General features: G+C 29.2%; 4 protein-coding genes across 14 annotated transcripts in view; 1 reads left to right on the top strand and 3 right to left on the bottom strand.

The window, feature by feature from the left end:
- LOC103573120 (disks large 1 tumor suppressor protein) overlaps nt 1–7,632 on the bottom strand; it is a 216,960-nt gene extending 209,328 nt beyond the window's left edge. For 7 of the 9 annotated variants that reach the window (XM_008552016.2, XM_008552018.2, XM_053741344.1 and 4 more), the window contains exon 1: nt 7,205–7,632. In XM_008552016.2, coding sequence (XP_008550238.1) covers nt 7,205–7,226 — 22 coding nt within the window. In that variant the 5' untranslated portion in view covers nt 7,227–7,632. The remainder of the gene's footprint in view (nt 1–7,204) is intronic. The other 2 variants (XM_053741343.1, XM_008552020.2) reach the window with 1 other exon arrangement.
- Nucleotides 7,633–8,177: 545 nt separating this feature from the next.
- LOC103573123 (uncharacterized) lies at nt 8,178–10,189 on the top strand. Its single transcript, XM_008552034.2, has 4 exons — nt 8,178–8,409; nt 8,918–9,089; nt 9,170–9,298; nt 9,869–10,189. The coding sequence occupies exons 1-4, from the start codon at nt 8,294–8,296 to the stop codon at nt 10,100–10,102; spliced, it is 651 nt and encodes a 216-aa protein (XP_008550256.1). The 5' UTR covers nt 8,178–8,293; the 3' UTR covers nt 10,103–10,189.
- On the bottom strand, nt 9,869–15,996 carry LOC103573124 (AMMECR1-like protein). 2 transcript variants are annotated; one of them, XM_008552036.3, is made up of 5 exons: nt 15,673–15,996; nt 15,395–15,593; nt 14,925–15,035; nt 14,620–14,825; nt 9,869–13,664 (listed from the first exon to the last, which is right to left on the bottom strand). In XM_008552036.3, exons 2-5 carry the CDS (start codon nt 15,565–15,567, stop codon nt 13,498–13,500), a joined length of 657 nt encoding a protein of 218 aa, XP_008550258.1. In that variant the 5' UTR covers nt 15,568–15,593; nt 15,673–15,996; the 3' UTR covers nt 9,869–13,497. The 2 variants fall into 2 exon arrangements, with proteins under 2 accessions (XP_008550258.1, XP_008550257.1); XM_008552035.3 differs by having other exon boundaries at nt 15,395–15,996.
- A 2,749-nt stretch (nt 15,997–18,745) lies between these two features.
- LOC103573125 (uncharacterized) lies at nt 18,746–24,245 on the bottom strand. Of its 2 annotated transcripts, none has more exons than XM_053741316.1 (3): nt 24,021–24,245; nt 23,809–23,907; nt 18,746–23,735 (listed from the first exon to the last, which is right to left on the bottom strand). In XM_053741316.1, exon 3 carries the CDS (start codon nt 23,659–23,661, stop codon nt 18,982–18,984), a length of 4,680 nt encoding a protein of 1,559 aa, XP_053597291.1. In that variant the 5' UTR covers nt 23,662–23,735; nt 23,809–23,907; nt 24,021–24,245; the 3' UTR covers nt 18,746–18,981. The 2 variants fall into 2 exon arrangements, with proteins under 2 accessions (XP_053597291.1, XP_008550259.1); XM_008552037.2 differs by having other exon boundaries at nt 18,746–23,710.
- Between the last annotated feature and the right edge of the window lie 3,586 nt (nt 24,246–27,831).

Raw genomic sequence — 27,831 nt, 5'->3', positions numbered from 1 at the left:
GAGACCCGTTTTCTCTTTACCGCATAACGTCTACCTACAGGCCTGTAGAAAATGGTTCGCACGTTATGGGTCTTTTTCTCTCAACTCCATTTTGCCCTCTACCCCCTTTACTTTATATCCATATACATGTGTTTTACACTACACTGTATGCATACGATTCTCCTGTGCTACCCCTGACCCACTTAACTCTCAATTTTGAAACAAAACGATCGGCTTTTCCTGCTGTTATAATTTTAAAACCAGTATGTTTAATAAAATGCATAATTTAAAATACCTGAGAATGGAGAAAATAAAAAAAAAAAAGAGAAAATAATAAATGAATCAATTTTAATTAAAATTGCAGGAAGGAAATAATTAAAAAGCAAAAAATATAAATTCATCGATAGAATAATAATTACATAAGTTACGCGATAATTAAATAACAGCCAAGTTCAAATAGCGTAAATTGTTTGAGACATTTATTCTTAGGTAATCGAGATTAAAAATTAAATAGATCTAGACTTTATTTCAAGAACATATTTCAAGGTTTATATGAATTATTTTATAAATCAAATCATAAGTCCGACAGAAAATTTTTGAAAATAAAATTCTGTATTTAATTTTCAGAAAGATTTTTAGTAATTTTCCAACTTAAAATTTTTTCGAAAAATAAAAAGTAAAAAAAATGGTTTTTTAAATAATCGCGATGAAAAATTGTCATGCAATGGTTGTCTCAAATATTTTTCGATAAAAGCAATATCATGTAAATTTTTTTTTGACAGCGGTTTCAACAAAAAAATTATATTGAATTTATTTTAACAATTTTTAATGAAAGAAAAAAAATACTGAAACAATATATTTATATTTATTCAACAGTAAAATAAAATTTTCTTTATCCATGACGTTGACAAAAAACGTCAGTGCGTGCCTTTGTACATAAAATATTTAAAAATAAAAGAATTTTGTCGATAGAAATGTCATGAGGTTTTACTTTGAAAAGCTTGACCTTTAAGACATTCGTAAGTCGTGACACGCTACATTACGACAAGCGGAAAAGTAGTGTGTGAAAGAATTGGCTGGGACAAGTGAAGTACAAAGTAAAGACAAACGAGTGAACAAGCTAGACGTCGTTATCGTCGTCGTCATAGTAGCAGTCGTCGAGACTGTTAAGTGCCCGTGGCATTTGTACCCTTGCAACTCTATTTCCGTTTATAATCACAACGTCACGCAAAAATTTATAAATAGATTGAAAAACTCTAAATAGATTACGTCTATCATATATAAACTGTCTGTTTCTATTTGTAAAACAAATATTCCATAAATTAAAATTAACTAATTTATTTAACAAACTTTAAGATTTTTCATTGGCAATTAAACCTTGACCAATTGACCAACATGTATGAGACATATCTGCATACTCTTTTGGATCCATTCCAATCAACAATGAAACAAAAAAATTATTTAAATATGAATTTTCAAGATAACGTTTATCATTGCCAATTAAAAATCTTTAAGAGATAAAAAAACAAACTAATAGTCGAATATAATTTTTTTGAATAAGGATATCCTCATGTGATCCTGATAAAGAACACGTCAGGTTTAACTGATGACAAATAAAATTTTTTTGAAAAAGGAAATCCTAATGTGGTCTTGATTAGAAACACATTAGGTTTTCCCTATTCAGGCAAACCTTATATTAACCTGAGAAGAACATGAGGATCTTTAGTACTTCAGGCAAATCAGAAAAAAATTCTACTCGGGATATTGACATTAAATATTCTGTGAAGATTTTTTAGTTTTTGAAAAGATCAAATGCACTTCAATTTTTTTTTTGAATAATCGAGTTCAATATCTGTTATCCAAACACTTTAAATCAAAACTACCAATCCCCGCGAAACAAACAAAATATACACATTAGAAAAAAAAAAGAGAAATAAACAAATTAACTATTTAGTTTTTATAAAAACTAAATAATTCTCAAAAGTATTATGAGTTTTTCAACTGGTTGCAAGATCCAAACCAATAACAAATTTATCTTTCTCTCAGTTCTTTGACGTATCCCATTCCAACATTAACGATTGATGGTTGGCTTTCCCTTCACACCCTTCATCCTTTTCCCTCACCCTCGAGCTATTAATCTATATATGTAACAATTTTTTTACCACCGCAACTCAATGGAAGATAAATATTAACGAATCGAAAATTCACCGAGCCATTAAAAACACTCCAAATGGAATAAAAAAATGAATAAGTGAATCAGCTAAAAATAAAAAATCATGTTAAACAAATGGGTTTCACTAAAAAATTCAATCGTGTGTATGTAAACATGAACCTTCTGCCATACCCTACATACACATCCACACACACATATGTATTTATAAATATACATGTAGATGCAGAAGTATTTGAAAATGGAAAATGATTTATTAATGAAAAACCAACTCGTTTAAATGCATGTGTCTTAACTACGACACGACAACGGCAACTTCATAGATATCTCGGTCACACGAGATGATGTATTAAACAGGACTATCCTCTCAGTTAAATTACTAGACATACATACATACATATATATCTATTTATATAACAACATCTGTACAATGTAGTAAGGATCATAATAGTATAATCATGCGCACAAGATGATTGGAGAGTATAATTCCAGCTCTGTGCGTATTTCACATCGACACCAATATAGAATACGACGGAGGTAGAGAGCACACAAACTAACAATATAGAGGGAGAACAAGAGAAAGCTTTGTATCATTAGGCCCGTGGCCAAACACGTCGCCAATTTTCCTCATAATTCCTGCCCCTCTGCCCTTGTAAACCCGACGAAAATTTAAAGATTCCCTACATCCAAGCTGGATACCACGATTAGACGATAAATTTCATATTAGGTCAATATTACCTCTCAAATTCCTACGTGCTGTTGTTGAACTACCGCTAGATACAGTTCCTGTAATACGCAATCTATTCTGCACCAAGTAAACAATACTCCATGCTATGGATATAACCGGCAGCCACATTGTCATGTCAAAAATAAAAAAAAAAAAAAAAAAAGAGTAAAAGTCCGATAAAATGTCTGATGTATTTTTTATAAATATCAACTTGAACTTGTTATTTATATTATATGACTTTTAGGTACTTCCAAATTTATAAGTAAACCGACACGTCTACTGGCTCATTGCCAGTATCAAGTGTATGTAATATTTATTTATCACAAAACACCACGTGGATACTGATGAGACACGTGACGAGGAAGATGAACGAACGACCGAATGTACGTACGTACGAATGAGGTAAATTAAATGTATATCTGTGCCGACGGAGTTTTGCCACAGTTATACACATACGTGATGTGTATGTGTATGCCACAGAAAGATGTCAAAACAAGACGTGATAAAAAAAAAGACGGTAAAAAAAACCAGCTGCAGACACACATTAAATATATACATACAGAATGTAGAATAATAAAAAATCTATATTCTTTTGTCGTACTGATTAAAATCCCGTCAAATATAACTCGAGGCTATCCAGGAGCAGAACCGGAAAAGCTTACATTAAAACCCACACGGCCCACTACCACTGAGAATACTCACTGAGTGATCACTCTACTATATGGATTTAAAGATTCTTAGCATTACCTATATACTATATTCTAATTCTCGTTCGGACTAAATTTAGAGATCTCGAATGAATGTGTTCCACATAGTTTTGCCACTACGCTGATGCCTCTGGTGCTGCCTATCGTCACTAACGTAAAAAAGATTTAAAAAACTAAAACGTCAACTAAGTTAAGCCTAAAAGCATTCTGTTTGTTAATTCAGGTGACTGCGGAAAGCGTTTAAAATAAAAACCTGACTCGCGCGATGATGCTGATGACGTTGTTCGTCGACATTAATAACAACAAAAACAATAATCATATTCTTTGACCGGCGTAATATTGTATTATCTAGTGCATGAATAATTTTATCGACATTTCACGATGCCTCGTATCAATGTTAAAGTACTCTTGCATACGGTGGACGCGCGCTGCTGTTACTGCTGGTGGAACTTTATGTAATAGTGATTTTGGATATGCTGCAGTAGCATGGCATCGTTGGTTTACTGTGGAATGGCCAAAGTGTAGTTTAGTCTAGTAAAGTGTAGTAGGAAGCGAAGATCCGAGTAAAACCATTAGTGCTTGAAGCCGGTTGCCGAACGTGTCAGTTGGATCGCTCGCCAAACTTGAATACATATTCTAACGACAAATTTATCTCGTTTCTCATCGTATGTTTGATACTATATAAACCAACAACTACAGCGAAATTTAATGTCAGCATATACATATATGTAAACTTATGAGATGTAGAGAATGAGAATATATCATATTATGTAGTACCAAATGTGTATATGTACTGAACATTAATCCAAAACAAATGTAACCATCCATATGGATGTTTACTCAATATGAGACATTGTATCATCCGTAGATGAGAATATGTATATACGTTGTTATATATTAAAATTATATGCATGAATGCAACGGAAATACATTTGCACATATAGTTTAAAGATGTATGCGTAGTGGTTTAGTTAAATCTTGGAAATGGAAAATGGTTGGTTCGTAAAGCCGAATGCCGAAAGCTGAAATGTGAACTGCGGCTTATATTCGTTTTAAATCTCGAAGAACATGAGCAGGCTCGTTGACTTTATTTATTCTCATCTTTCTCAGTTTTTCTTTTGCCAGAGGGACTACGGCGGGACTTGATGGCGCTCTATTCTGGCACCGTTTCCACGCTTGGGTCGCATTAAATTCGTCATCCCAAAACGATAGCATGACATCGTATATCCCATTGAGCCTATCCCGTGTCAAAGATCGTGAGGATATAATAAATGTGTATAGAGTATAGGTGTAATCGGAGTATAGGAAACGAGATATTGGCGACCGCGTTGACTGCATCTTTAGACAGTTTTCTATCTGTACTCTTATATAGCTTCTCAAGGGTTATATTTTATTTTATTTTTCGGATTTTTTTTATCTGGGGGAGATGACTCCTCGAGGCAAGAAAATGATTGGGAATCAATTTCCGATGAGGTGACGGTGAGAAAACGGAAGCAAAATATAAAAAGCTCTGACACGGCAAAAAGAACATAGGCTCTTCCTTCTTTTAGCTTTTTTCACTGAGAAATTTTTTATTTATATACTTATATTTTTATTTCTTTTATATCTAGATGGCAATGAGACTCATTTTTTTACGGTAAGAGTGTTAGGAATGACAACACAACATCAGAAAAGTCAAACACGAGTAAGAAAAACTTGCAGTATTTTTCTTTATTCGTATATGACTATTTAACTGTCGTATTACTGTCTGAATTTGTTAAAATTATGTAAAAATATTAATTACCTCATTAAAAGAAAAAAAAAATCAACTGACATTATTTTTAAAAAAATGTATTCTATAAATATATAAAATATTCAGAGGATGCCGGTACGAATTCTGTTATTTCTACTTTTTTCAATTGATAAAAAAATATTCAAAGTAAATTATTACGTGTAATTGAGTTCAGCAAATTAAATTGATCGATTAAAAAAACAAATTTAAACAAAATACTATAATGAAAATGTACCAAAATAAAAAAACCTTTTAATGACTCAAAATCTATTAAAAGTAAAATATAAATATACTACAGCTATTTGTCAATTATTCTCTGTTATCGCTCAATGAATCTATGAATATTGTAATAATTCAATGCGTCATATGTAAAATCCCAGCCACAACCTCTATGAATCCAATTGTTCACACGCGGTTGCGTATACCACGTGTACACACATCGAAACTGAAAATCTACTGAACCATTTGTATGTAAATGACATCAACGAATCCGCGGCTGCCCAACATCCAGTAAAATTGGAGTTCACTTTTCATCCCGTTACTTTTAATCATCAGTTCTGACATTTGTCATTCGAATACATTCACCACAAAAAAAAAATCAAAGAAATAATTTTATTTTTGAATTCTCCGATGCTGAGATTAAAATTAAAAATTTACTGACACATCTTTCGTTATTCTATTGTCTACATCTTAATCTGCAATAGACAATATCTATAGTACTGCATATTAATAACTACAAAGAAGACACTCAATATGCAGAGACTGAAATCTTTTAAGTGCTATTGTATATTTTTTCAGACACACGATGATAGGGTCGAATGACTCTGGCATCTAGATGTAAACACCGCTAACCTAAGCGTTTTTCATATCAAACTTATAGTCTTTCAGCTCACGTTCTTATAAAAAAATTACTATCAAGAGTTTCAAGCATCCACGATAAATTTTTTATATTTATTACAAAAAATAAAAAAAATTTTACTCCCCATAATTTAATACTTGGCAAATTATTTATTAATCATTAATTGGTTTAAAATCATCAGCTCTAATCGATTTATCGATTGTTTATAATCATTAACGCTTGGAAAAAAAATACACGACTATATTTCCTATAATAAGAGACCTTATTATCTATAAATAAAAATAATGGCTCTTTTAATTAAAATATTTCTGTCGCTTATAAATAAAAACTAATTAATTAATTAATTTGTTAACTTTTACTCCAAAAAGAATTGAGCAATAACAATAATAATAAAAAGTTTTGAAAAATTATTAAAGTATGAACTTTTAAAACGATCAAAGGCTGTCGCGCCAGCACTGAAATTATAACATTTACTTGGCATTTGTCCAGAGACAATGCAACAAACTTATATATCTATGGATATAGATATTATTGCAACAGAATCTTGGCCTACATTAATAAAGCAGACTGCTCGGAAACTAACATGTCGGTTGCGATGATGGAAGAACAATGTCGGGTTGCGTAAACGGACGTAAAACTTATTGTCTCGTCTGTCTCGAGGGCAAACTGACAAGGACAATTGCCAAAAAGAGCTTCAAATAAACAATAATATCGACTACTCATAACAACTTGAGGAAGTTATGTTATGATTTATGTTAATGTAGGGTAGTGTGATAATTGTCAGAGCTGACCGAGTGACCTCAAATAAATCAGGGCAAACTCCAGGGGTTGAAATCTACTTTACCACTCGACTATCGGCATCTTGTAAAACGATTTATTTATTTTTAAAAATAAATAAACGTCAATAAGATGAAAGAGAATAATAATAATAATAATAAATAAAATATAAAATCATAAACTTAAAAACTCTATTATTATTTTATGAGCTTACCACCTTGTTTACGAACAGGCATCTCAGCTGATTGCTGCAGTTTATCCCACTGTCAATTACTAGGGGTTGATGATGACGAAAAACTCGATGACAAAACGCGTACTCGCGATAATTACACACAGTTAAAATAAATATTTAAACTACGACTGATTATTAATGATAATTTAAAAAAAAAAAACTGACTAATTTTAAATAAAATAAAATACTGACAAACGTTCACGTTACACTGACTAAAAAAAACACTAGTGTCACAAATATTAACACACGTATAGTAAATAAAAATAATAGATTAAAGACATTTGACGATGGTTTTAAAAAATTTCGAGAGATTTTACACGTAAAACAACGCGAATAAATATAATTAACGATAAAATATAACAATATAATACATAAACACACCACGACCACGGCAATATGGCGTAAGCGCGAGTTTAGAGCAGCCGGAAAACTGACTCCCGGCTGGTGTGATTGGTCGATTGCGTCTTGTGACGTCACACAACGACGCTACGAACCCGTGGTGGTTTGTAGAATGCGTCTGTCAAAATCATCCCTATATTAACCCTTTCAAACCTACCGTGCACAATTGAGGACATTAAAGTTTTGTTAAATAAATATAGCAAAATAAAAATTTACGTAACTAAAAACGGTTGTTTCTGTTTGCGAACATTATAAACTTCGTAAAAGCTTTTTCAATATTTCCATACTCAGTAGTACCTACTATAACAGGAAAAAAATCGGTTCATGAAAATTCCAAAAAACAAAAAATCAGGTTTGAAAGGGTTAAACCACTACAAGTACACTACAGAATACACTTGGCTCCTATTCAAACTTATTTACCGAGGGGTAAAAAATACTATGGCATTTTGAACGAGTTCTTTTCACTAACAGTCGCGTCACTAGCTGCCGAGCTAGGCAACGGGCGCCATCTTGTGGTGACTGTTTAAAATTTCAACTGGTAGCGCGCATGCGCAATTCTTGAGCGCAGAATCAAGTGCGCGCGTTTTCATGGAATTGTAATTGTTATATTTATTTGCAAATAAGGTTATGCAATTATTGTTTAATTGTTATTTTTATAATTCATTTTAAATAATGGCATTACTACCGGTTAAAGGTTCAATACCTGAAGGTGCAATTAAACTTAATAGAAATGAAGCATTCAAATATCAATACCAGCAAATTAAAAATTGGCCACATTTTAGTGATATGTAAGGATTTATTATTTAAACAATTATATTATATATTATTTTAACAATGATATTATTAATGATAGTATAAAAATAATTGATTCTGAGGGTGACAGTTAACAATTTTCGAATATTTTTTAACAAGTCGATTACAAAAAAAAAAAAAAACTAAAAATATGCACATGTAGAAAATTTAAAAAACTATAGGTGATTTTTTTGAATATTTTTTTTTTATAATTTGTAGCTTTTAAAAAAATCTAAAACTTATTAAAAGTAGGCTAACTTCAGTATCATATTTATGAGTGAAAATCTAGCCGATAATTGTCAATTTTTTTAATTTTGAAATAAGTTAATTAAATGTAAATCGAATAAGATTTAAAAAATACACTTATTAATTTTTAAATGTTTTAAATGCGCGTTTTAAAATTTAATTTTAATAATTATTGACTCTATCTATTAATAATTTTAAATTTGTCTGATGTCTGCAACATTCACACTCATCATATTTATTGTTTTATTTTAAATTCAGATGGTCATTTAAAGTAGGAGTCCCAATGCTTGCTGGTTTAGCTGGTATATCAGCTTTGATGATAAATCGTCATTTTAGAATAAAATTAAAATTAAGACGTGATGGCTTAATAGTATCACAAATTGCTACTGCAATCAGTTCTATTATGTTCGCGACCGCACCACATCTTACTGTAATTTATACTTTTTATTTTACTTCATTTGTTTACTTATGAACTTGAACATTAACATTAATATCTTTATTTTTTATCAGTATATAACTCAGGACCTTCTGTTAAGAATAACTCCATGCCCACTTTGTATTGAAACGCGAGCAGGATTTCTTCAAGTTGCCGGTGCCGTATTGTATCCTTGTATTAGTGCACCACTAGCTAATTTTGTTGTAAGTTATTTATATCTATATTATTTTATTTAAATTTATTCTGATTAATTATTAGTTAAGACTATTCTCAGACAGTGCCCTCCACTTTTTAAATATTTTCGATGACTTAATTGTCATAAGCGTATCAAAATTTTATTAATTGATTGAAAGAAAATTAAAATCTTAATTGAAGAAAAGACAACGTAGTAGCAATTTGGCCAAAGTATAAATTTACAAAAAAATTACTTACAGTTGACATCAATTAGAGTTAGATGAAATTTGTTAAATAAATTTCAGTAAAATCTTCATGTCAATTTAATAATTCGAATTTTCAAATTTTGTCGGCTAAAATTTATTTAAAAAATTTAGTTTAACTCCTAATTGATGACAATTGTAAGTAAATCCTTTAAATTTATACCTCGGCAAAATTATTACTACGTAGTCTTTTTTTCAATTGAGGTTTTAATTTTTTTTTAATTAATTATGTTAATTTGTATACGAAAATAACAGTTAAAAGTCATTACATATTTATAAAAGTGGGAGAAGCACTACTTGAGAATACACTTAATTGATGGATGATTTATTCTGTAGATAGCAGCAAGAATTGGTAGTTATAGACTACCACACTTCGCAAACGGACAGGAAATACTCAAATTATGGCTTAAGTTCATGAAACCGATGCGCGACAAATTTTTGATGTTAACAGTTATTAATTTTATGTTCGCTGGGTGTATAACTTACGCGGAAGCTAAATCAGTTCATACAATTCGAATGAAAATGCTGGAATTAGCTAATCAAGCTCGTGAGGAAAACGAGAATAAATAAGTTGTTTTTATTATTTAGTTAACTATACAATTAGATTAATTTTTGTAAAGATTATTTTTAAATAAAAAATTGTGTATCGGTATGAAATTTTTTGAATTTATTTTCCATTAACACAGTAATTGTTTACACTCAGTTTATTAATTTTTTAAATTGTAATTGAAATCTCACATATAGGCACAATATATTTCGTTATAATCAATTATAATTTTGGACTAATTATTTTTCTAGAAAAAAAATTATTAATATATTTCATATATATATATAATATATAAGATCAAATATATTTAAAGACTTTATTTAATTATTATAATTTTTAATCGTTTGTTTATTGAAAAGCGTATTTATAACTGATACATTTATTTGAATTACAATTCTATCTGATTTAATCAAACTTTAATTAATAATAAGTTTAAAAGAATTAAAACATCAAGTAACAATTTCTTCCCAATTCCATCAATATCAAGAATGTTCTTAATATATTTACCATAAAATATTATTATTTCATAAGAAAAAAAATACTGTATCTTCATAATTGACATTTTTTATACACAGAAACTAAAAATTGCTTAGAGATGTTAAATGTTCTAAAAATTTTTGAATAATCAACCAAGTTTTCTTCACAAAAGAAAACTTATTTCAATTCAATCACTAGATAGTGAGCTTACATTTTTATTCAGCTGATAAAATTATTTATAACAATTAAATAATCAGATAAATATTATCTTTATAAATGTTATTTTTTTATCAGTATAAAAATATTGTCAATAATTTAAGTTGATATCAATATTTTCATATGCAATAATAATTTTATAGAAGATATATTTGTATTAAATACCCGAGCGTGAGCCATTTTCTAGGATCGTCTTTCATATTTATTAAGTTATTTATATTTTGTTCAGAATAGAATCATGTAATTTTAATTTAAGTAAACTTGTTTGTAACAGAGTAATTACGCCAATTAATAAATTATTAATATATATGTAAGCAAAAAGTGGATATTAATATTCAAATTATGCTTAAAAATTTTTACTAAATATTAATTAAACAAAGAGAACTACTCGCTGCGTATTAGTTTGTTAATTATTAAGTTTTTAAAAATTAATTGTCTTAATAGAGAGTTAGTAAGTTACTTGAACTAGCAAAATAAAAAGGCAGCGATTAATACTCTAATATATAACGATTGTGATCATAAATTTACGACACATTTTTTAAAAATAAAATCAAATTGAACATGAAATTTTCAATCAATTACACTAATTAAAATTAAATAACAATTTTATAAAGCATTATTGGCAGTTAATTGGGCGCTTCTTTTAATTTGATTGATATATTTTAATTTATTGCTTATCTGAAATTATAAATCGAGATCTCAACACTTGATAAAATTAACCATAAGTAACGATTACAAGTTACAATAAAACATAGATATTTGCTTTTCATAGTATTCTACTAATCAATGATTTTAAATAATTAATAATAGCAACAATTAGTACATCAACGGTAATAGTGTGGCAGTGAAATAAATTTCAGCAACGAAACTGGGCAGAAAGCCGTTATGAATAAATCAAAGCAGGATATATATGAAAAGATACACTGTAAAAAGAGCGATGTTAAAATTTCGTAGTTAAATTGGTGTAAAAAAAAAAATTTCACTTATAGAAATTAGAAAAATAAAATGTATCACACATAAAAAAAAATTTTTTCAATTTTTGAATATTATCTGGAGGAAATTTCAATTTTTCTGTGTATTTATTTAAATAATTATTTATGTAATTAGTAATTTATTTAGAAATTAGACAATTTTATGGCCACCATTTTAATCACCAATAATTTAATTAATTAATAAAAACACTGATTAACTTTAGTGATCGAATAAGGAAAAATATTAACAAAGTAAAATATTTTAAACATCGAAAATTTTAACACCTCCTTTTCCTGGACTTACCCTGGTTTCTTTTACAGTGTACAGCTACTCAAAAATCACAAAAAGTTTCGTTAATCTGCCAATTACTCAATTATTTAAAATGTGTCGTTAATACATTATACTATGATAATTATTTAATTATAGTACATTACTTGACGATTTATATAATTGAACGTTTTAAAATTCTAATTGAATTATAAGAATTACGCACCAATATATGTATTTAAATATTAAATAGTTATTAATGCAATTTATTTATGAATTAAACGAGTACAAAATCTCGTCATCATTTTTAAGTTCATTTGTGTTGATTCAATCTTTAATAATCTTTTTTATACTCATTTAAAATCACAATGAGATCTTTACGTTCATTATCGTCATTACTGTCTCTAATTTATTATATAATTAATAAACTCGTTATCAATATCTTCATAATTTAATAGTTTAAATTTTTATACAAGTTGATTTACCACAATCATAATTTATGTAATTTTATTAAATTAATGTAAAAAATATTCATTAATCTAAATTAAATCATCAAATCATGCCAATTGATTATTTTTATTACTGAAAAAAAAAATATACCGCATATTTAATGTCATAAGATCAATAATAAATAGTAATAATGAACTTTAAACCATGCTAATTAACAATAAATGTATTTAAATACTTGACATTATAAACTTGTATTATAAATTAATTAACTGAAAAAAAATGTTTACACATCAATTAACAAATTTTTGAACCGATTGATTTTACTAACTAATAAATAAATTTAATTTTTTTAAATAAAAAAAATTTAATAAACAATTTTGAAATAAATCATTGAATTTATTTATACGTAATTTAATTATCCGCTCGTTTTCAAAATGAACAAAATAAATTTTTGTTTTTATTTAAAGTAATTATGATTCCGAAAAAAAAATTGAAAAATTATATTTTTTTATATATTGATTATTAAATATATATTTATTGTTAAATAATAATAATAATAATAATAATAATAATTAATTGTTAGTAGGTATGTGAAACAATGTATGTTAGTACATAAAGATTAGGCACCATTTCAAAATAAACAAAAAAAAAGTAATTAAAAGTAATTGCGGCCAGTGTAATTTTTTCTTCGTAAATAATCAGTATTATTTAACATATATGAATGAATTGCTGGGTAATGAAAATTAATTGAGTAAGGACCGGGTAATTTCCATAAAGGATACAACTGTTGCGGCATTGCTGGTAATGCAACTGATGGTGGTACTAATGACACCATTTGTTGATGTGAATAATTGTTTTGAGCCATACGTCCATGTTGTCGATATTCTGTTAAATAATTGTAGTTACAAGAATTTAAGTGGGGAAGCTGAAAACTATTACGATTTACAATGACGTTGTTTTTGCTGTTGTTAAAGCGATTGCCGTTGGTGGGCAAACGTGGAAAACTCGCAATAGAAACCCGATTTTCGGCCTTTTGCTAACAACGTTTATTGTTCCAGTGAGTTATGTAATCTTGGTAGCTGACTGTTATTTTCTCACATTGATACCGTTTTAATTTTAAACTACGTCTTAAGTCAGGTGTTACTGAACCTCTGTATCCTCCTTTGTGTAGCAATGAATCTATTGTTTGAATCTGGTCCCAACCTTATTTTATAATTTGATAATTATAGATTAGTTTATTTACTTTACATCAATTATTAATTAAAATACGTAAGAAGGATTTAATTCAATCAATTGTCGAAAACTTTACTTGACATTTTATTGGTGATTATATTGTTTAATTTTTAATAAATTATCAATAAGTCCTTATTTCTATAAAAACATCAATTTTAAATTCTCAATAATAGCAGTGTTATATAGTTACTTACAATATTTCTACTCAAAAAAATGAATATAACTTTACTCATTTACTTTTCTACTCAGCCTCATATCAACTCTACTCAAATGTTTTTTAACTCCGTTTCAACTCTACTTAGTTATATCTTCACTCAGCTTTAACTGGACTCAGCGAAAACATTACTCAGCTACAACTCTACTCACAAAGAATTGCTATTTTATCGATGGACTAAAGTACGTGAATAGGGTTGTAGTTGAGTCTAGTTGAAGACAAGTAAAGATATAATTCAGTAGAGTTAAAGCTGAGTTAAAAAATATTTGAGTAGAAAAGTAAATGAGTAGAGTTATAACCATTTCCCTTAAGTAGATATGTTGTGAGTAGACATGTAACACTGCTCTCAATAATTGTTAAAAAAATAATAATCATAATAAGAAATAGAAATAAAAATGTGAAAGAAAACCCCAAATACTTTTCAAACATGTAATATAAATCCATCTTATGATGTATCTGAAGATCGGAACGTTTTTCACGAGACGAAAATAAAAGTACAAAATGATGTCGAAAATTTACTGGATTAAATTTCTGATATCTCGCCTGCCAGTATGTCAGTCAGAGATTTCAGCCACAATCGCCTCCTAAGTCAACTTTAAGCTGTCAAATTACATAAATTGTTTACTATTTCGTTGCGTAAAAAACGTTCCGATCTTCAGATAAATTTCTTATGCAGGTTGAAAAAATAATTTACAATTAAAAAAGCAATACCTTGTTCGACAGGAACACTAGGTAAGTAAGTAGCAGTACGTTTGTTTCCTTTCTCATTATAAAATTCAATAAGAATTCCATGTAGACCTATTTCCCAATCTAAGTAATCAGACCCGTCTTCAAAGTGTAGCAAAATTGATACACTCACATGCAAGCGAGGTAATTCTTCACGAGTTATTGGATTAAATCTCGAGTCCTTAAATGCACTGATAAATAATATAATTATAATAAAAAAAAAGAAAAGAAAAGAAAACAATTATGTATTATTTGTAATATCGATATATTTAAAAATATAAATATTAAACCTCGTAGCCGCATACTCATGGAGACCAGAGTGCAATTGCAGTGCATTAAACGTACCAATGCATCCACGTAGACGCATGTCTTTTCCAATCATCCAGGTGACAAATATTGGGCTGCAATTAAAGTCACTGTTAGTAAAATTTTGATTGTCTCTTTGAAGGTCATATTTTAAATGAAATCAAATTGTAAACACGCGTAGAAAATAAGAAGATAAATTAAACAATAAATAAAAGTGGTTTTGGAGCGTAAATAATACGGAGTAATTGGACATAACAGTAAACAGGTGATGCAAATATTAACAAACAACATGAAGGTGCTTGGTAAATAAAATTTATAGAGGTCGTGAGTCGAGTGAAAAATAATGCAGAACAAAGAGCGTAAGATGGCGACGATAAATTGAGATTAAGCTCACAAAGAAAATAATGAAATAATAATAATAATAAGATTTATGTGATGTAAATAAACAACTTACAATGGCTCATTGCTGAAATTGGGTGTTTTTGGTGGGTCAAGTTGATTCAATTGACGATAGAGAACATCAAAACAGTAGAATCCCATTTCGCGATGTACTATTGATGGACTTGGTGTTGCAATCGTGTTATTTGACGATGATGTTATTGACAACCTTCCGGATGAGTTGCTCATTTTTTGTTTCTTTGTATTGCAATCTTCTGAAGCCATAAAGTTTCGATTACAATAAACACTGGGTTGCAAATCAAGAGTTTGATGTCACGTATTATGACTTAGTACCAGGAGATAAATAATTATACTAATAAGAATAAGTAGATACTCGAGTAAACTGTATCCACTATCTGATGGACATCAACTGACACCAACAGACCCACCACAATCACCCACAGACATCAACCGTGAACAGGCAGAACGAGACTGAATCAACCGAGTAAAATGAACCCAGCTGAGCTACTAATAACTGGCTTGTAGTTTGTGAGGACAATGAGCGGAATCAAAATATATACATACACACATATATGTATATATATTACTTGTATTGCATGGAAAATGAGAGAAGACTGGGTAAGTACACTGGGTAGCAACTACACCACCACGACAATCACGACACTGGTAAACTAGCAGTGAAATATAAATTACAGAGAGGAGTTTTCCTATTGGTTCTAAAAATCAACGTCAATGGCGTTAGTCGCAAGTTCAAAAGATTTGAAATTCGAGGGAAATAAAAAATATGTGTGTATGGATTCCGAAATGGGCTGCGAAAATATTTAATATTTTAAACAATTGATCATATTCTGCTGCCATTTTATTTTGACTTACGATTTTTAATTTTACTCCCGTTTTTAGAAAGTTATTTTTAGAATATCTAAATTTACCGCGCAAGTAATAAGAATAATTAATATAATTATTGACATAAATAAATTTTAATAAAATTATTAAATTTCGATTTTGAAATTTCGCGCCAAGTTGGCGCCACTGCGCGTCGCTGTATTCACGTACTAATTTTTGGTGAAGTGGGGGAGGTCGATGAATCGCAAAATCGATTGTTTCGTATCAACTGGCGGTCCAATAGCAGCAGTCAGTATCATCGACAACTCCAGTAGTAGCCCAGATCCTTCTTTGTTCTTTACGTTTGAATTAAAACACAGTATTGCAGTGGCGTCGTGTAATCCATAAAATTTTTTGTTTAGTTATTGTTTAATTAAATTGTGCAGTGTTTGTTGAATGTAAATTGTGCAAAGTGTCTGTAGTGTAGTGAAGTGATGAGTGTCCAGTGCTAGTATAAAGTGTTGCTGATGGCTGATGCTGATACCTTCCAAGTTCCTGAGCAAATTCATCTGGCATCGTCTGGTGGGAAATAGCAGTTAAGTGACGTTTTTTAGCTGGAATACACTTGGAGCAATTTAAATTAAATCTCCAAGTGTATTAGGACACCCTTCTGCATATTATTTCTCCGCCAAGGTTTGTTCAAACACTTACGTGTTTTGTTTTTTTAATTTTTTAATTATTTTTCTACCATATTCTGCTGCCATTTTATTTTGACACACGATTTTTAGTTTTTTTAAATTTCTTATAATTTATTTTTCAACTGTTTAATTAAAATCCATTGTGCAAGTAATGAGAATAATTAATAAAGGCACATTCCGAAATGCGCTATGCTACAGCTGCTGGCATCGCATTTTAGAGTACACCCTGAATGTAATTGACAAGTAGCAATTTTTCAAATTTTTGAATAAATAAATAAAACATAAGAAGAATAAAAATTAAAAAGTGTATACTTAAATCGATAAAAATTTGTGTAAGTAGAGGCATTTTTTCAAAATTTCATTATTTTATTAAATTCATTTATTTATTTTAAATTTATAAATTGTCGGATGTCTGCTACATTCACACTCATAATAAAAAGCGCGCGGGTTTAAAAACAACCAATGACGTGATCTTCATGGGAACAAAGAGCGCACTCTTGCGGCTGTTTTAATTTAGTTTGTAGTGAAGTTCGAACTTGAACTCACGGTTACAGGTAGCTTCAGTATTAAGTAATGATTATTGTTCTTATGATGATTAAATTATTATTCAAATTAAATGATAATAAAAGATTTCATCATTTTTTGTAAAAATAACAATGATATTTGTATGTGTATAAGTTATCAGATGACAATGATGTGAATTGAGAGTGAACCCTTCGGACATCTGACATTCAAACTCGTAAATTTGTATTAATTTATAACTGTCTTATCAAAAATTGGTCAGAAATAATTCCAAAAATTTTAGTGTTTATAATTATTTGATAAAATGCAATTAGTATTGGTCTAGTTTGTATTTTTACGAGTTCAAGTGTTTAATTATTTAGTGCGAGTTATAGTGTAGTGATGTGAGAGGTAATTTTGTGTTATAAAGTTCCAGAAATGCTCTTTCCTGAAGATAATTTTTTTCTGCAATCATCTGGAGGTAATTTAAATATTAAGCATCTAGATAAAGTACTCAATTATCAGTCATATATATTTTATTAACATGATCTCGAAGTTCGCAGATAATTAATAATTTTTGAATTTTTTTTAAATAAATAATTTACAAAAAACTAAAAATATTCACATGTGAGAAATTTAAAAAACTACCGATGGAATTTTTTAAAGTATTATTTTTTTATAATTTACCGTTTAAAAAAAAATCCAAAAACTTTTAGATGTCAGGTAACTTCAGTATCATTTTATTAATGGTCTGTTCGGATTCTCCGCTCGGCGCGATGGGACGCTTGCAATATACCCGGGAAAATTTTAATTCATAATTAAATTTAATTACTAAAAAAAAAGTGAATTACCAATTTAAAAAAAAATGTATTAATTATTGGTGTATTGATTGACGTGAAATTCACGTGAAACAAATCTTAGTATTCTAAATCGATCATTAATTAATAGAAATTAATGTTAATTTCGTGTGCGAAAAAAGCGTCAAAGTACCCTGGGTGGCGGGTCCGAAACACCAATAGAAATAAAACAACAAAAAATATAGATAGCATTTATTTTGTTGAAAATTATAAGCATAAAAATAAAATTTAATTAATTAAGGAACAAAAAAAAAATTTTGTCTTTGTGACGAACTTAAAAAAAAATTTTTTTAGAATGCTGGTTTTAAAGAGCTGGGAGTTGGATTATTTACTCGATAATTGTAAGAAATACATACTTATTTTAGTATAAAAATTCATTTTTATTTATTTTTTTTTCAGAAAGTATCAAATCTTTTTCTATATTTTCCAGTGGTGAGTGAACACATACATGTATTTATTTTATTTTTAATGCAAACATTTTTTCCAACACAATATACATAAACCGGCATCAATAATTGAACTTTCAAATATTTAATAATGCATTTATTATAATAACTATCTTTATTTAGAATTTATCTATACAAAATATTCACTTAGACAATACTTACTACTAAAAATAATGATAAAAATTGCATCGATGAGATTTCCATACAATTATCAAGAGCATTAAAATATTTTATATTCAATAAAATAAAGTAAGTATCTTGAAATAAACACAATTATTAAATTTAATCTATCATTGGATAAATTAAAGTTTAAAAAATTTATTTATCTTTTAAATGTGCCGCCAACAACTGGGTGATTTCATCCGTGGAAAATATGTGTGACAAATTATCAAATCGTTTAGCTAATTCTTGTAAATTATTTTTATACTTTTCAAGATCGCTTTCCGTGACTACTATCACAAGTTTATGATCCGCAGAATCGTCTTCTTCATTACAATCACTCGTACTATTATCATTATTTTCTTTTCTCAATATTACATTAGGACACTGTATAATTATTAATTTTTCGCCATTGTCTTGAGTTGAAACTTCACTCGATAGTGTTGATTTATCTGTGTCCTTATTTGTCATATTAGTTTCATTTACCATAGAAAATTTATGAGTTTCAAATTCCGTACAATGTTTATTTATTACTGCCGATGCCGATGGATTAGATTTTATCGGTGAATTATTTTCTGTTAATTGAAAAGAATACTGGGGATCATTTTTAGTTTTATTATTTTGAATAGTCGACTGAATTTCCGAATTAAGTTTATCTAAAGCTGGTTTTGATGTATGTAAAACATCTAATATTTTATCTTTAAGTGTAAAATCATTTTCTTCCTGTTTAACAGTTATATTTTTTCGTCTAGGTTTCAATCCAACAGCTTCTTTAAAAGTATCAGTATCACCAATAGCGTTTATTACTTTACTAGCAAACCAAATGTAGCGAGCAATCGAGCCATGATGTTTTATTTTGTGTCTCGACGCAAAGTGTCCGTTACGATGTTTAGTGAGACAAAGTGCACAAAATTTATCGTGCACCTCGACATAGTGTATGCGATATTTATCAGCATTTTCAAATGTCAACGGACAGTCTGAACAATCGACAGACTCGTCACTGCTGGCTTGTGGTGGCTCTTGATATTTACAAAGTGCTAAGAGTTGCATTTTCCCAATAATCCCTATAAAGTCTCTGGTATCTCTTTCAATACTTATTTCATGTTTAATCACTTTATCAACTATTATGGTATAACTTATAAAATGATCCTTAACCATGTGCTTTATAAGATTACCTGTGATGTACATTTTGTCACAAAGCTGACATGTTTCAACAGCAGACACATGCGCCCGATTGAAGTGATTGTTTAATAATACCATTGATAAAAATTGTAATTTACACATACTACAACGAAAGGATGAAGTGGATGTTTTATCAGATGACTTTATTGAATTATTCACACTTGTCGTTTTGTCTTGGCCATTTGATATATCAACTTGGTCATTAAAATTATCATTAATTTTTGTTAATTTCTTCTTTTTATCCACCAAAGACTCAACACCATCGTTGGTAACTCCAATGGTTCTTTTCCGCTTATTTGAATTATCTGACACATCAGACTTACGACAGCTATCACTGGGATTTTGTTCGTTTTTCAACACATAATTTTTTATTCCCTCTAATTCGTCATAAGTGTCTTCATTTAAATTAACAACTTTGTTGCATTTCTCATTTATTTCTATCAATTTATTATAATTATCTTCATTTAATGCTTTTAATTCATCACTAATTTCAAAAGTATCTATTGACTCTTCTTCATCAAACTCCTCATCATCTAGCTCTTCGTCTTCGAGCTCTTCATCATCAAAATCTTCGTCATCGCCATTATCATCATCATCTTCAGAATTGTCATCTGACTCGTCATCATTCGTCTCTTCAATAGATTCCTCGTCCATCGGAACATCATCAAAAATTTGTTCATCAGCAGTATCATCATTTATTACTTCTTCAATTGATTCTTTAATTGTTTCATCGTCTGTTTCTTGTACTTGCTTTTTCGTCTCCTCCACTTTATCACCAGCAGTCTCTTCCTCTTTTTCCTCTAATACTTTTATTATTTTTTCCACATCAGCTTCAAATGAAGTTTCACTTTCTTTCGATTTAATCGCCGCCTCTGTCGTTCTTTCTTCTGCATCCTGATTAACAGCCTGTAAGATTTCTGAAAGATTTCCTGTATCATCAAGAGTTTTGTCTTCAACTCTTTTCCGTTCCTCCTCCGAATCCATTGTAATATTATCCACAATACTAATAATGTAATCATCGATATCTTTGTCTTCGTTTTTCTCTTTCTCATTACAGAGCTCAACATCCTCAGGATCTTCAGTCTGATACGAGCTGATTAAATCCTCAATAACACGTTCTGAAGCGCAGGTATTTTTCTTCCAGTGTCTCAGTACCATGTAATGGGTCAAAAATTTTTTACCACAGCCCAAACAAAGGTTTGGCTCAGCAACTTCGAAGTGTTTTTTCGTATTATGAGCCCGGAACTCCATACTTGTTGCAAACTTTTCTTCGCACAGTTTACAACTCCAAGAACTGACATTAACACATATATGTCTATTGACTTTATCAATAGACGTTAAAATTTCATCGCAGTTCTCGCAAATGTGTACCAACGATTCATCATTATGCTCAAAAAATAAATGGTTGCTGTAGGCGCGAAATATTTTAAACGACAATTTGCAGTGTAAACATTGCCACTTATGAATTACTTTATGTCCATACCATGATTCAGTTTTATAATTGTCATAAGTGATAGTATTTTCATCAATATTATCGTTTGTATCCTCGCACTTGTCATTATTATCCTTTTTTTTCAACAATGAATCTTTATTATTACCATTGACATTATCTTTGCTCGCATGCTCTACAAAATAATGATAATTTATTTCCTTGACTGAATTAAATTCCTTGTTACATTTACGACAGGTCTTACGTAACTGGTCGTAATTACTTGCATAATTACGCGGGTTTTTCGGTTTCGAACGGACATTATTTTTTAAAAATTGTAATTTTATATTTGATTTTATTTCCCAGTTGAGATTTCCGTCTGTTTCAAGTTTAAGACTAGACTCTCTAGGCTCTTCAAATTTAAGAGATTTAGTTGTTACAGGGTACTGAGTAATTGGCTTCGCCGGCTTAAAGTGAAAATCACTGTAGCAATTATTTACATGACGAACATATTTGCAGTTATTAAAAAATATTTCATTGCATTTGTGGCATACTGTCGGAAACAAATCAACTTCAAGATCATTGTCGTACTCATAGTCCTCGTAATCATCGTTATTTATTTTTTTACCAAAGTAATTTGTCTTAGAAGCACTAGATACCCATGGTCCGACCATAAAATTATTTTTTATATCCTTAAGATACTTCGGTGTACCATCGGGCAACTCTTCTGATAATGACTCCATTTCGTGAACATAAAAACGATGGAAATTAAATTTTTTATAAACTTTGTAGTCTGCAGAGCAAATCTGACAGTGATAAGTCATAGCTGTATCTCCGGCCAAATCAAGTTGTTTTGTATCAACGGACACCGAGTTGTCCCAAAAGTTTGGTACTCGTATGCAGTTACAATTTAAATGAAAGAGCGCAACGTGACGATTAAGTTTCTTTACTGACCTAAATTTATGACAGCAAAACTTACAATCTATTCTATCTGCGCCTGGTTCATCCGATAGCTTGTAATTTTCTATCATTAGTTTCATTACTCCAGTGCAAGAGTTGCAGTATTTTTGGTCCATTTGAGTTTCTTTTGGGAATGACAAACTATAAACAACAGAATCTTTTGATTTTTTCTTTCCCGGATAAACTTTACGTACAACAGGATCTGGAGAAGTTGAAACTGCTGATGATTTCGTGTCCTTTGATTTTTTTAACCCTGTATATTTACCGGGATCTGTATTTTGTCTTTCTGTTAGTTTATCGTTACGTAATTCGTTGGACAAATTACTTCTAGATGAAGTCGGTAGTGCGTCATCAGAGTCTGCAGACTTATTTTCGAGATTATTGATAGCAGATAAATTAATTATATCTCCATTTGTTAGCACAAACTCTTTAAATTTATTGATAAAGTGATTTTTTTGCGATGTATATTCACCATTTTCAGATGTTGATGATATTGGGTTATCATTTAAATTATCCTTTGACCCCTCGTCGATCTCAACAGTCGATGTTGGTAATTGTAAGTTGCTTCTGTCATCAATCTCATTCATATCTTTACAACTATTACTATTCAATGTATTATCCAAATTTTGTTCAATCTGCTGTCGGAATACTTTCCTGCGTTCTTTACGTTCTTCGGTAGCTTTTGTAACAAAACGATTGTGAAATTTACCAAACTGTAAATTACCAAGATCGCAATATTTACGTATAAATACAAAACGTCGAATTCTCTTTCTTATTAATCGCGCCGTTGCTTTTAAATTTGAATTTGTTTTTGAACCGTGACTTATTTTAATTATTGGCACCTTGTAATTTACTATTTTATGCACACGAAGTACGTGGTAACGTAATTTATTTTCATTCAAAAATTTTTTATCGCAGAGTTCACAAGTTATTGATTCCGTTAATGTGTCTTTTGGCTTCACATGGAGATCTAGTTTATCTAGAAATTTTTCTTTACAAATCGTACTCGTTGAATCGGTGGTTGTCTCTGTTGATGACGAATTTATATTCGGATCTTGATTTTTTTTTGAAGCGGGAAGTAATGTCGATTCAAATGGTTTCTTTCTTCTAGGGGATATTCGAGGTACAAAACCATTTTTTATAGGCTCGTTACTTTTGTTTGAATTTACTTGATTTTTAGATCGTAAAATTCTTTGAGATGAAAGTTCGCATGTGTTTGTTTGATCGTAATTCCGGGTTAATTTATTCATTATATTATTTTTCGTCATTCTTCTATGATATAAATTTAATTTTTCAAAACTTTTTATCTCTATTTATCTATAAAATAAGAAAATTAATTTTCCTAGAAACATTTTTGTTTTTTTTAATTATTTTAATTAATTTTTAGTGAAATTAAAATTTTTGTCAATAGTTACCTAGCAGTACTTTTTAAAATCGTTTCACCTTTTTTACGCAATAGTACTTTTTAGTTATAAATAAACAAACGTTTATTTATTTTTATCTCAATACTAGATCTAAAAAAAAAAAAAATTATAAGTGGAAATAAATATGATCATTAATAGAAAAAAAGTAAACTTTATAATATGTAAGTAGATAAATAAATACTGTTGTTGAGTAATGAACTAACCTTCATATGGTTTTCAATTCGGATAAATATAAATGCTAAATTACCCACAATTTGAATATAAGTCAGTATTTTTTTGGGGTATTGTAAACATTTTTTTTTAATTCCGTGTGGAATTATTTATATGAAAATATATATTTAGATAATTATTGAAAAAAGAACAACATTTATTATCAGTATATATACGCACTTATATATGTGTGTGATTGGTGTTATTTATAGTTGGATTAGCGAGAGTTGGCGCTTGCGATATTTTCGGTTTTTATCTCCACCATCTAAATTTCATACCTAAAACATTGCGTCTTGATGGTGGGGGTAAAAAACCGAAGCGCACAGTCTCGCTAATCAAAGTATACGAACGCATTATTTTTTAGTAGACTGTAACGCTGCTATAAAACTTTAGGGAACTAGGTTTGATGGTTCTGTGTAGGGAGAACTTATTCTCCAGAAGACCAAAAAATAAATCCAGAATAAAATGAAATTCTTACCACTGCAGGCAAACAGTAAAGAAGTTTGGATTTTAAATAATAGATGGCAGCGTATAGGCCGTTAAGAATGAAATAGCGGTTCTCTTGACTTGATCACTGGCCAGGTGTGGGTTCGAATCCCAGTGGAGGAGAAAGAATTTTTTACACGCAAAGTGCGAGGTCTTTTGGTCATAACTCATGAGATTCGTCTCGTCACCGACCTTTGAATTTAATCTGGTAAATTTGATTTGAATTTGAATTTGAATCCGACTCAGTTAGACGGATATGGGATTGCCAGAGACCTGATATATTTATCTGCACTGTTTAAAAGATGCAAGAAGTTGAATATAATATGTTTAAAAGAATCTAAAAAAGGGTTGACTCTGCGAGAAAATCCCGAAACTTCCCGCTGTTTTTGAACTCAAACAGCCGAGCTTAGATTATCTTTAGAAATTCTATAGAATTTCTTTGATGGCGATCTTGATAAAAATTAAGGCGTCCGTTGGATGCTTCGAGGCCTCGAGGGTATCAGACAAGTCTTCTGGAAGAATACTAGCACACAAATGTTGAAAGAAAAGACATTTTCTCTAAGCTCCTAGCCATGGGCCTCAATTTTTTATAGATTTTTTATAGAATTTCTTCGTTAAGCAAATTATTTCAACTCTGTTTGTTGATTGGCATTTAAATTAATTTGTTTGAATGTAAAATTTATAACTCGAGTAATTCATTGTCATAACTTTGTTGACTAAAATGCTATTATAAATTGAAGCAAATGACATTACGGTTTCGGGTTTCCAGTCAACTCAACCATTTATACTAAAATCAATTGTAAACATAGTGATTAGTTTCTATTAGTAAGACATCACAATTTAATCATACGTTTCATTCTCTATTAATCATTCGGTCATAAAAATTACTGGTAACTAGTTTTGACTATACATCACATTTTAATTATCAAACAATAATCAAAATGTCATTAGTGAATTGAGCAATAACTTGGAAGGTTCACTAAAAATTATAAATTCTCTCGGTATTTTTTCGAATTAGAGACGACAAAATATTTTTAAAACAAAAATATTTTTTTTTGTTCATAATACATTTGTTTGATTATTAATTCATATAAAATAATATCAAAAGATATGAGTGTAAATGTAGCAGACATACGACAATTTTTAAATTACATATCAAAAAATTATATAATTAAAACACTGAAATTAAAAAAAATGCATGTACTGAATTTTGAATTTTCTAAACATGCATTTTTTTATTTTTATTTTATAAACATTTAAATTTATTATTTAAAAAGTTTTTAAAATTGTCAGATGTCCGTTTACTTTACTATCAATCAAAAAACATAAATAAAAATAAATATACCCATTGAATCACCATAACTACACCGTAAAAAATCACCGGGGAAAGTCCAAACGGTGCAGGTGTTAAAATCGGCGGTGTTAAATTTCAACACCGAAAACGGTGTTAAAATAACGCCGCCGCCGGTGTAAATATTCTTATCCGGTGTTAACATATTTTACTTTGAGAATATTTTTATTTACTCGATCACTATACTTGTTAATAAATGATTTTTTTTATTAATTATCATAAAGAACAAACATTTTTTGTGTTTTATAATCTTTAAAGTTAATACTCCAAGCGGACGCAGTTTACCCTTCTTTTACACCAAGTATCACTCCGCTTTTACACCGGTGTAATTTAATTTTAACACCGGGCGGAGTTAAAATGAGTCCATTTTTAACACCACTCTTTTTACAGTAAAAAATACCATAAAAAATTTTTATCCTTCAAGGCAAATTAAGTGATTTAATAGGCAATGGAATTAAAAGAATCGTAAAAATGTTCTCATGTTCACGTATATTTACATCAAAAAATATATCTCTCACGTTCTCGATGTTCAGTCACAAAAGATCAATTTTTTTCACTTATCACAGTAACTGACATGAAAAAAAAAATTACACTCATACAATCAAATAAATAATTTACTATTTATTTTAATAGACGTAACATAAAAATTGTTTTTAATTAAATTTATCATAATTTCTATCGTTTAACTTAATGTATTATCGAATCATAATTAATAAACATATACATAATCATATCAGACAATGCAACTACAAATAGTGTTAATGCGATGTGAGTACGATAAATATCATTATTAATGTATATTATTTATAATAGTCTTAAGTAATAATATATAATACTCGTGTTTAAATCTATTTATGACTGAGAGAATTATTCAGAGATGAAAACAAATAATTATTTTACATGATCATCAGTACGTAAATCTCCATACATAGTAACAATAAATAATATTTTTTACGAGTAAAAATATATTTTTATATTTACATCAGCTTTATTGAGTAGAAATTACATATTTTACGAGCTGTCACTTTGTCATATTTGAAAATTCCTCGAATTTTTTCCTTTATGAATTTTCAATAACTTTGTTATTAAATTCTTTTTCTCGATCTTTTTATTGAATTTTGTTTCTAATATAATTTTTTAAAAAATATTAGTGTTCAACATCAATGTAATTGATAATAAATAAGCAATTGTAAGGCAATGTCGTTCAGTGACCAGAAATAATTAATTTCCGATAATAGCAAAAAAAAAATAATTGATACAATTAGATATATAATTCAAGAATTCAATTAACATTTTATTACTATAAAAGTATCTATAATTATTGACATTGACCCATTTTTTATTTTTCTTACTTTTATGAAGTATTTTTTCTTCCTATAATTATTTATTAACTTTTACATTTTTTATTAAATTACTATCACGATGACATTAATTAAATAATTTGAAGCAGACCTTAACACATGAGACATACAAGTACCTCGTCAAGTGCATACGAATGTCCACGGAAATTAGTTACTTCATTGATTTATATTAATCATGCCCATAACTCTAATATGAATGTTTGTGACATATTTTCTAGGAAGTAACTCATATTAGTTTCTCTCTCTCTCTCTCTCTCTCTGTCTATACATATATGAATTTATTTATTTCCATGCACATTTTTTCCACTCAATTAGACATGTATTCATTAACAAATAACACGTGACATTGACAGCTATATAAACAATTAAGCGACATATTAACTAAAATGATACTGGTATTTATTTATAGATCTTAATAGTAATTTTTTATCATTCCTATCTTTTATAATTTTTAATCAAGAAAAATATAAAAAAATTTTTCTTTTATCATTTTATTAATTAAGGAAATAGCCTTGTTAAAATTACTGTTGACACTTATGTTAAAGTACAAATATGTAGTAATAAAAACAATGAAATATGCCTATTAATTATCATTTTGATGATTTA

This window comes from Microplitis demolitor, chromosome 8 (genome assembly GCF_026212275.2).
Source record: "Microplitis demolitor isolate Queensland-Clemson2020A chromosome 8, iyMicDemo2.1a, whole genome shotgun sequence".
Classification (NCBI taxonomy): Eukaryota; Metazoa; Arthropoda; class Insecta; order Hymenoptera; family Braconidae; genus Microplitis; species Microplitis demolitor.
The sequence above is the reverse complement of the archived record's forward strand: the minus strand, read 5'-3'. Positions and strand labels throughout refer to the sequence as shown.

Bases quoted from the DNA above. Each gene is read 5' to 3' on its own strand.
- LOC103573123 (XM_008552034.2), top strand. From the start codon at position 8,294: ATGGCATTACTACCGGTTAAAGGTTCAATACCTGAAGGTGCAATTAAA. The intron at 9,090-9,169 runs GTAATTTATACT...ATTTTTTATCAG, and splicing joins CGACCGCACCACATCTTACT to TATATAACTCAGGACCTTCT. The intron at 9,299-9,868 runs GTAAGTTATTTA...TTTATTCTGTAG, and splicing joins CACCACTAGCTAATTTTGTT to ATAGCAGCAAGAATTGGTAG.
- LOC103573124 (XM_008552035.3), bottom strand. From the start codon at position 15,603: ATGGCTTCAGAAGATTGCAATACAAAGAAACAAAAAATGAGCAACTCA. The intron at 15,036-15,394 runs GTAAGTTGTTTA...CTTTAATTGCAG, and splicing joins AATTTCAGCAATGAGCCATT to CCCAATATTTGTCACCTGGA. The intron at 14,826-14,924 runs GTTTAATATTTA...ATTATTTATCAG, and splicing joins CATGAGTATGCGGCTACGAG to TGCATTTAAGGACTCGAGAT.
- LOC103573125 (XM_053741316.1), bottom strand. From the start codon at position 23,661: ATGACGAAAAATAATATAATGAATAAATTAACCCGGAATTACGATCAA.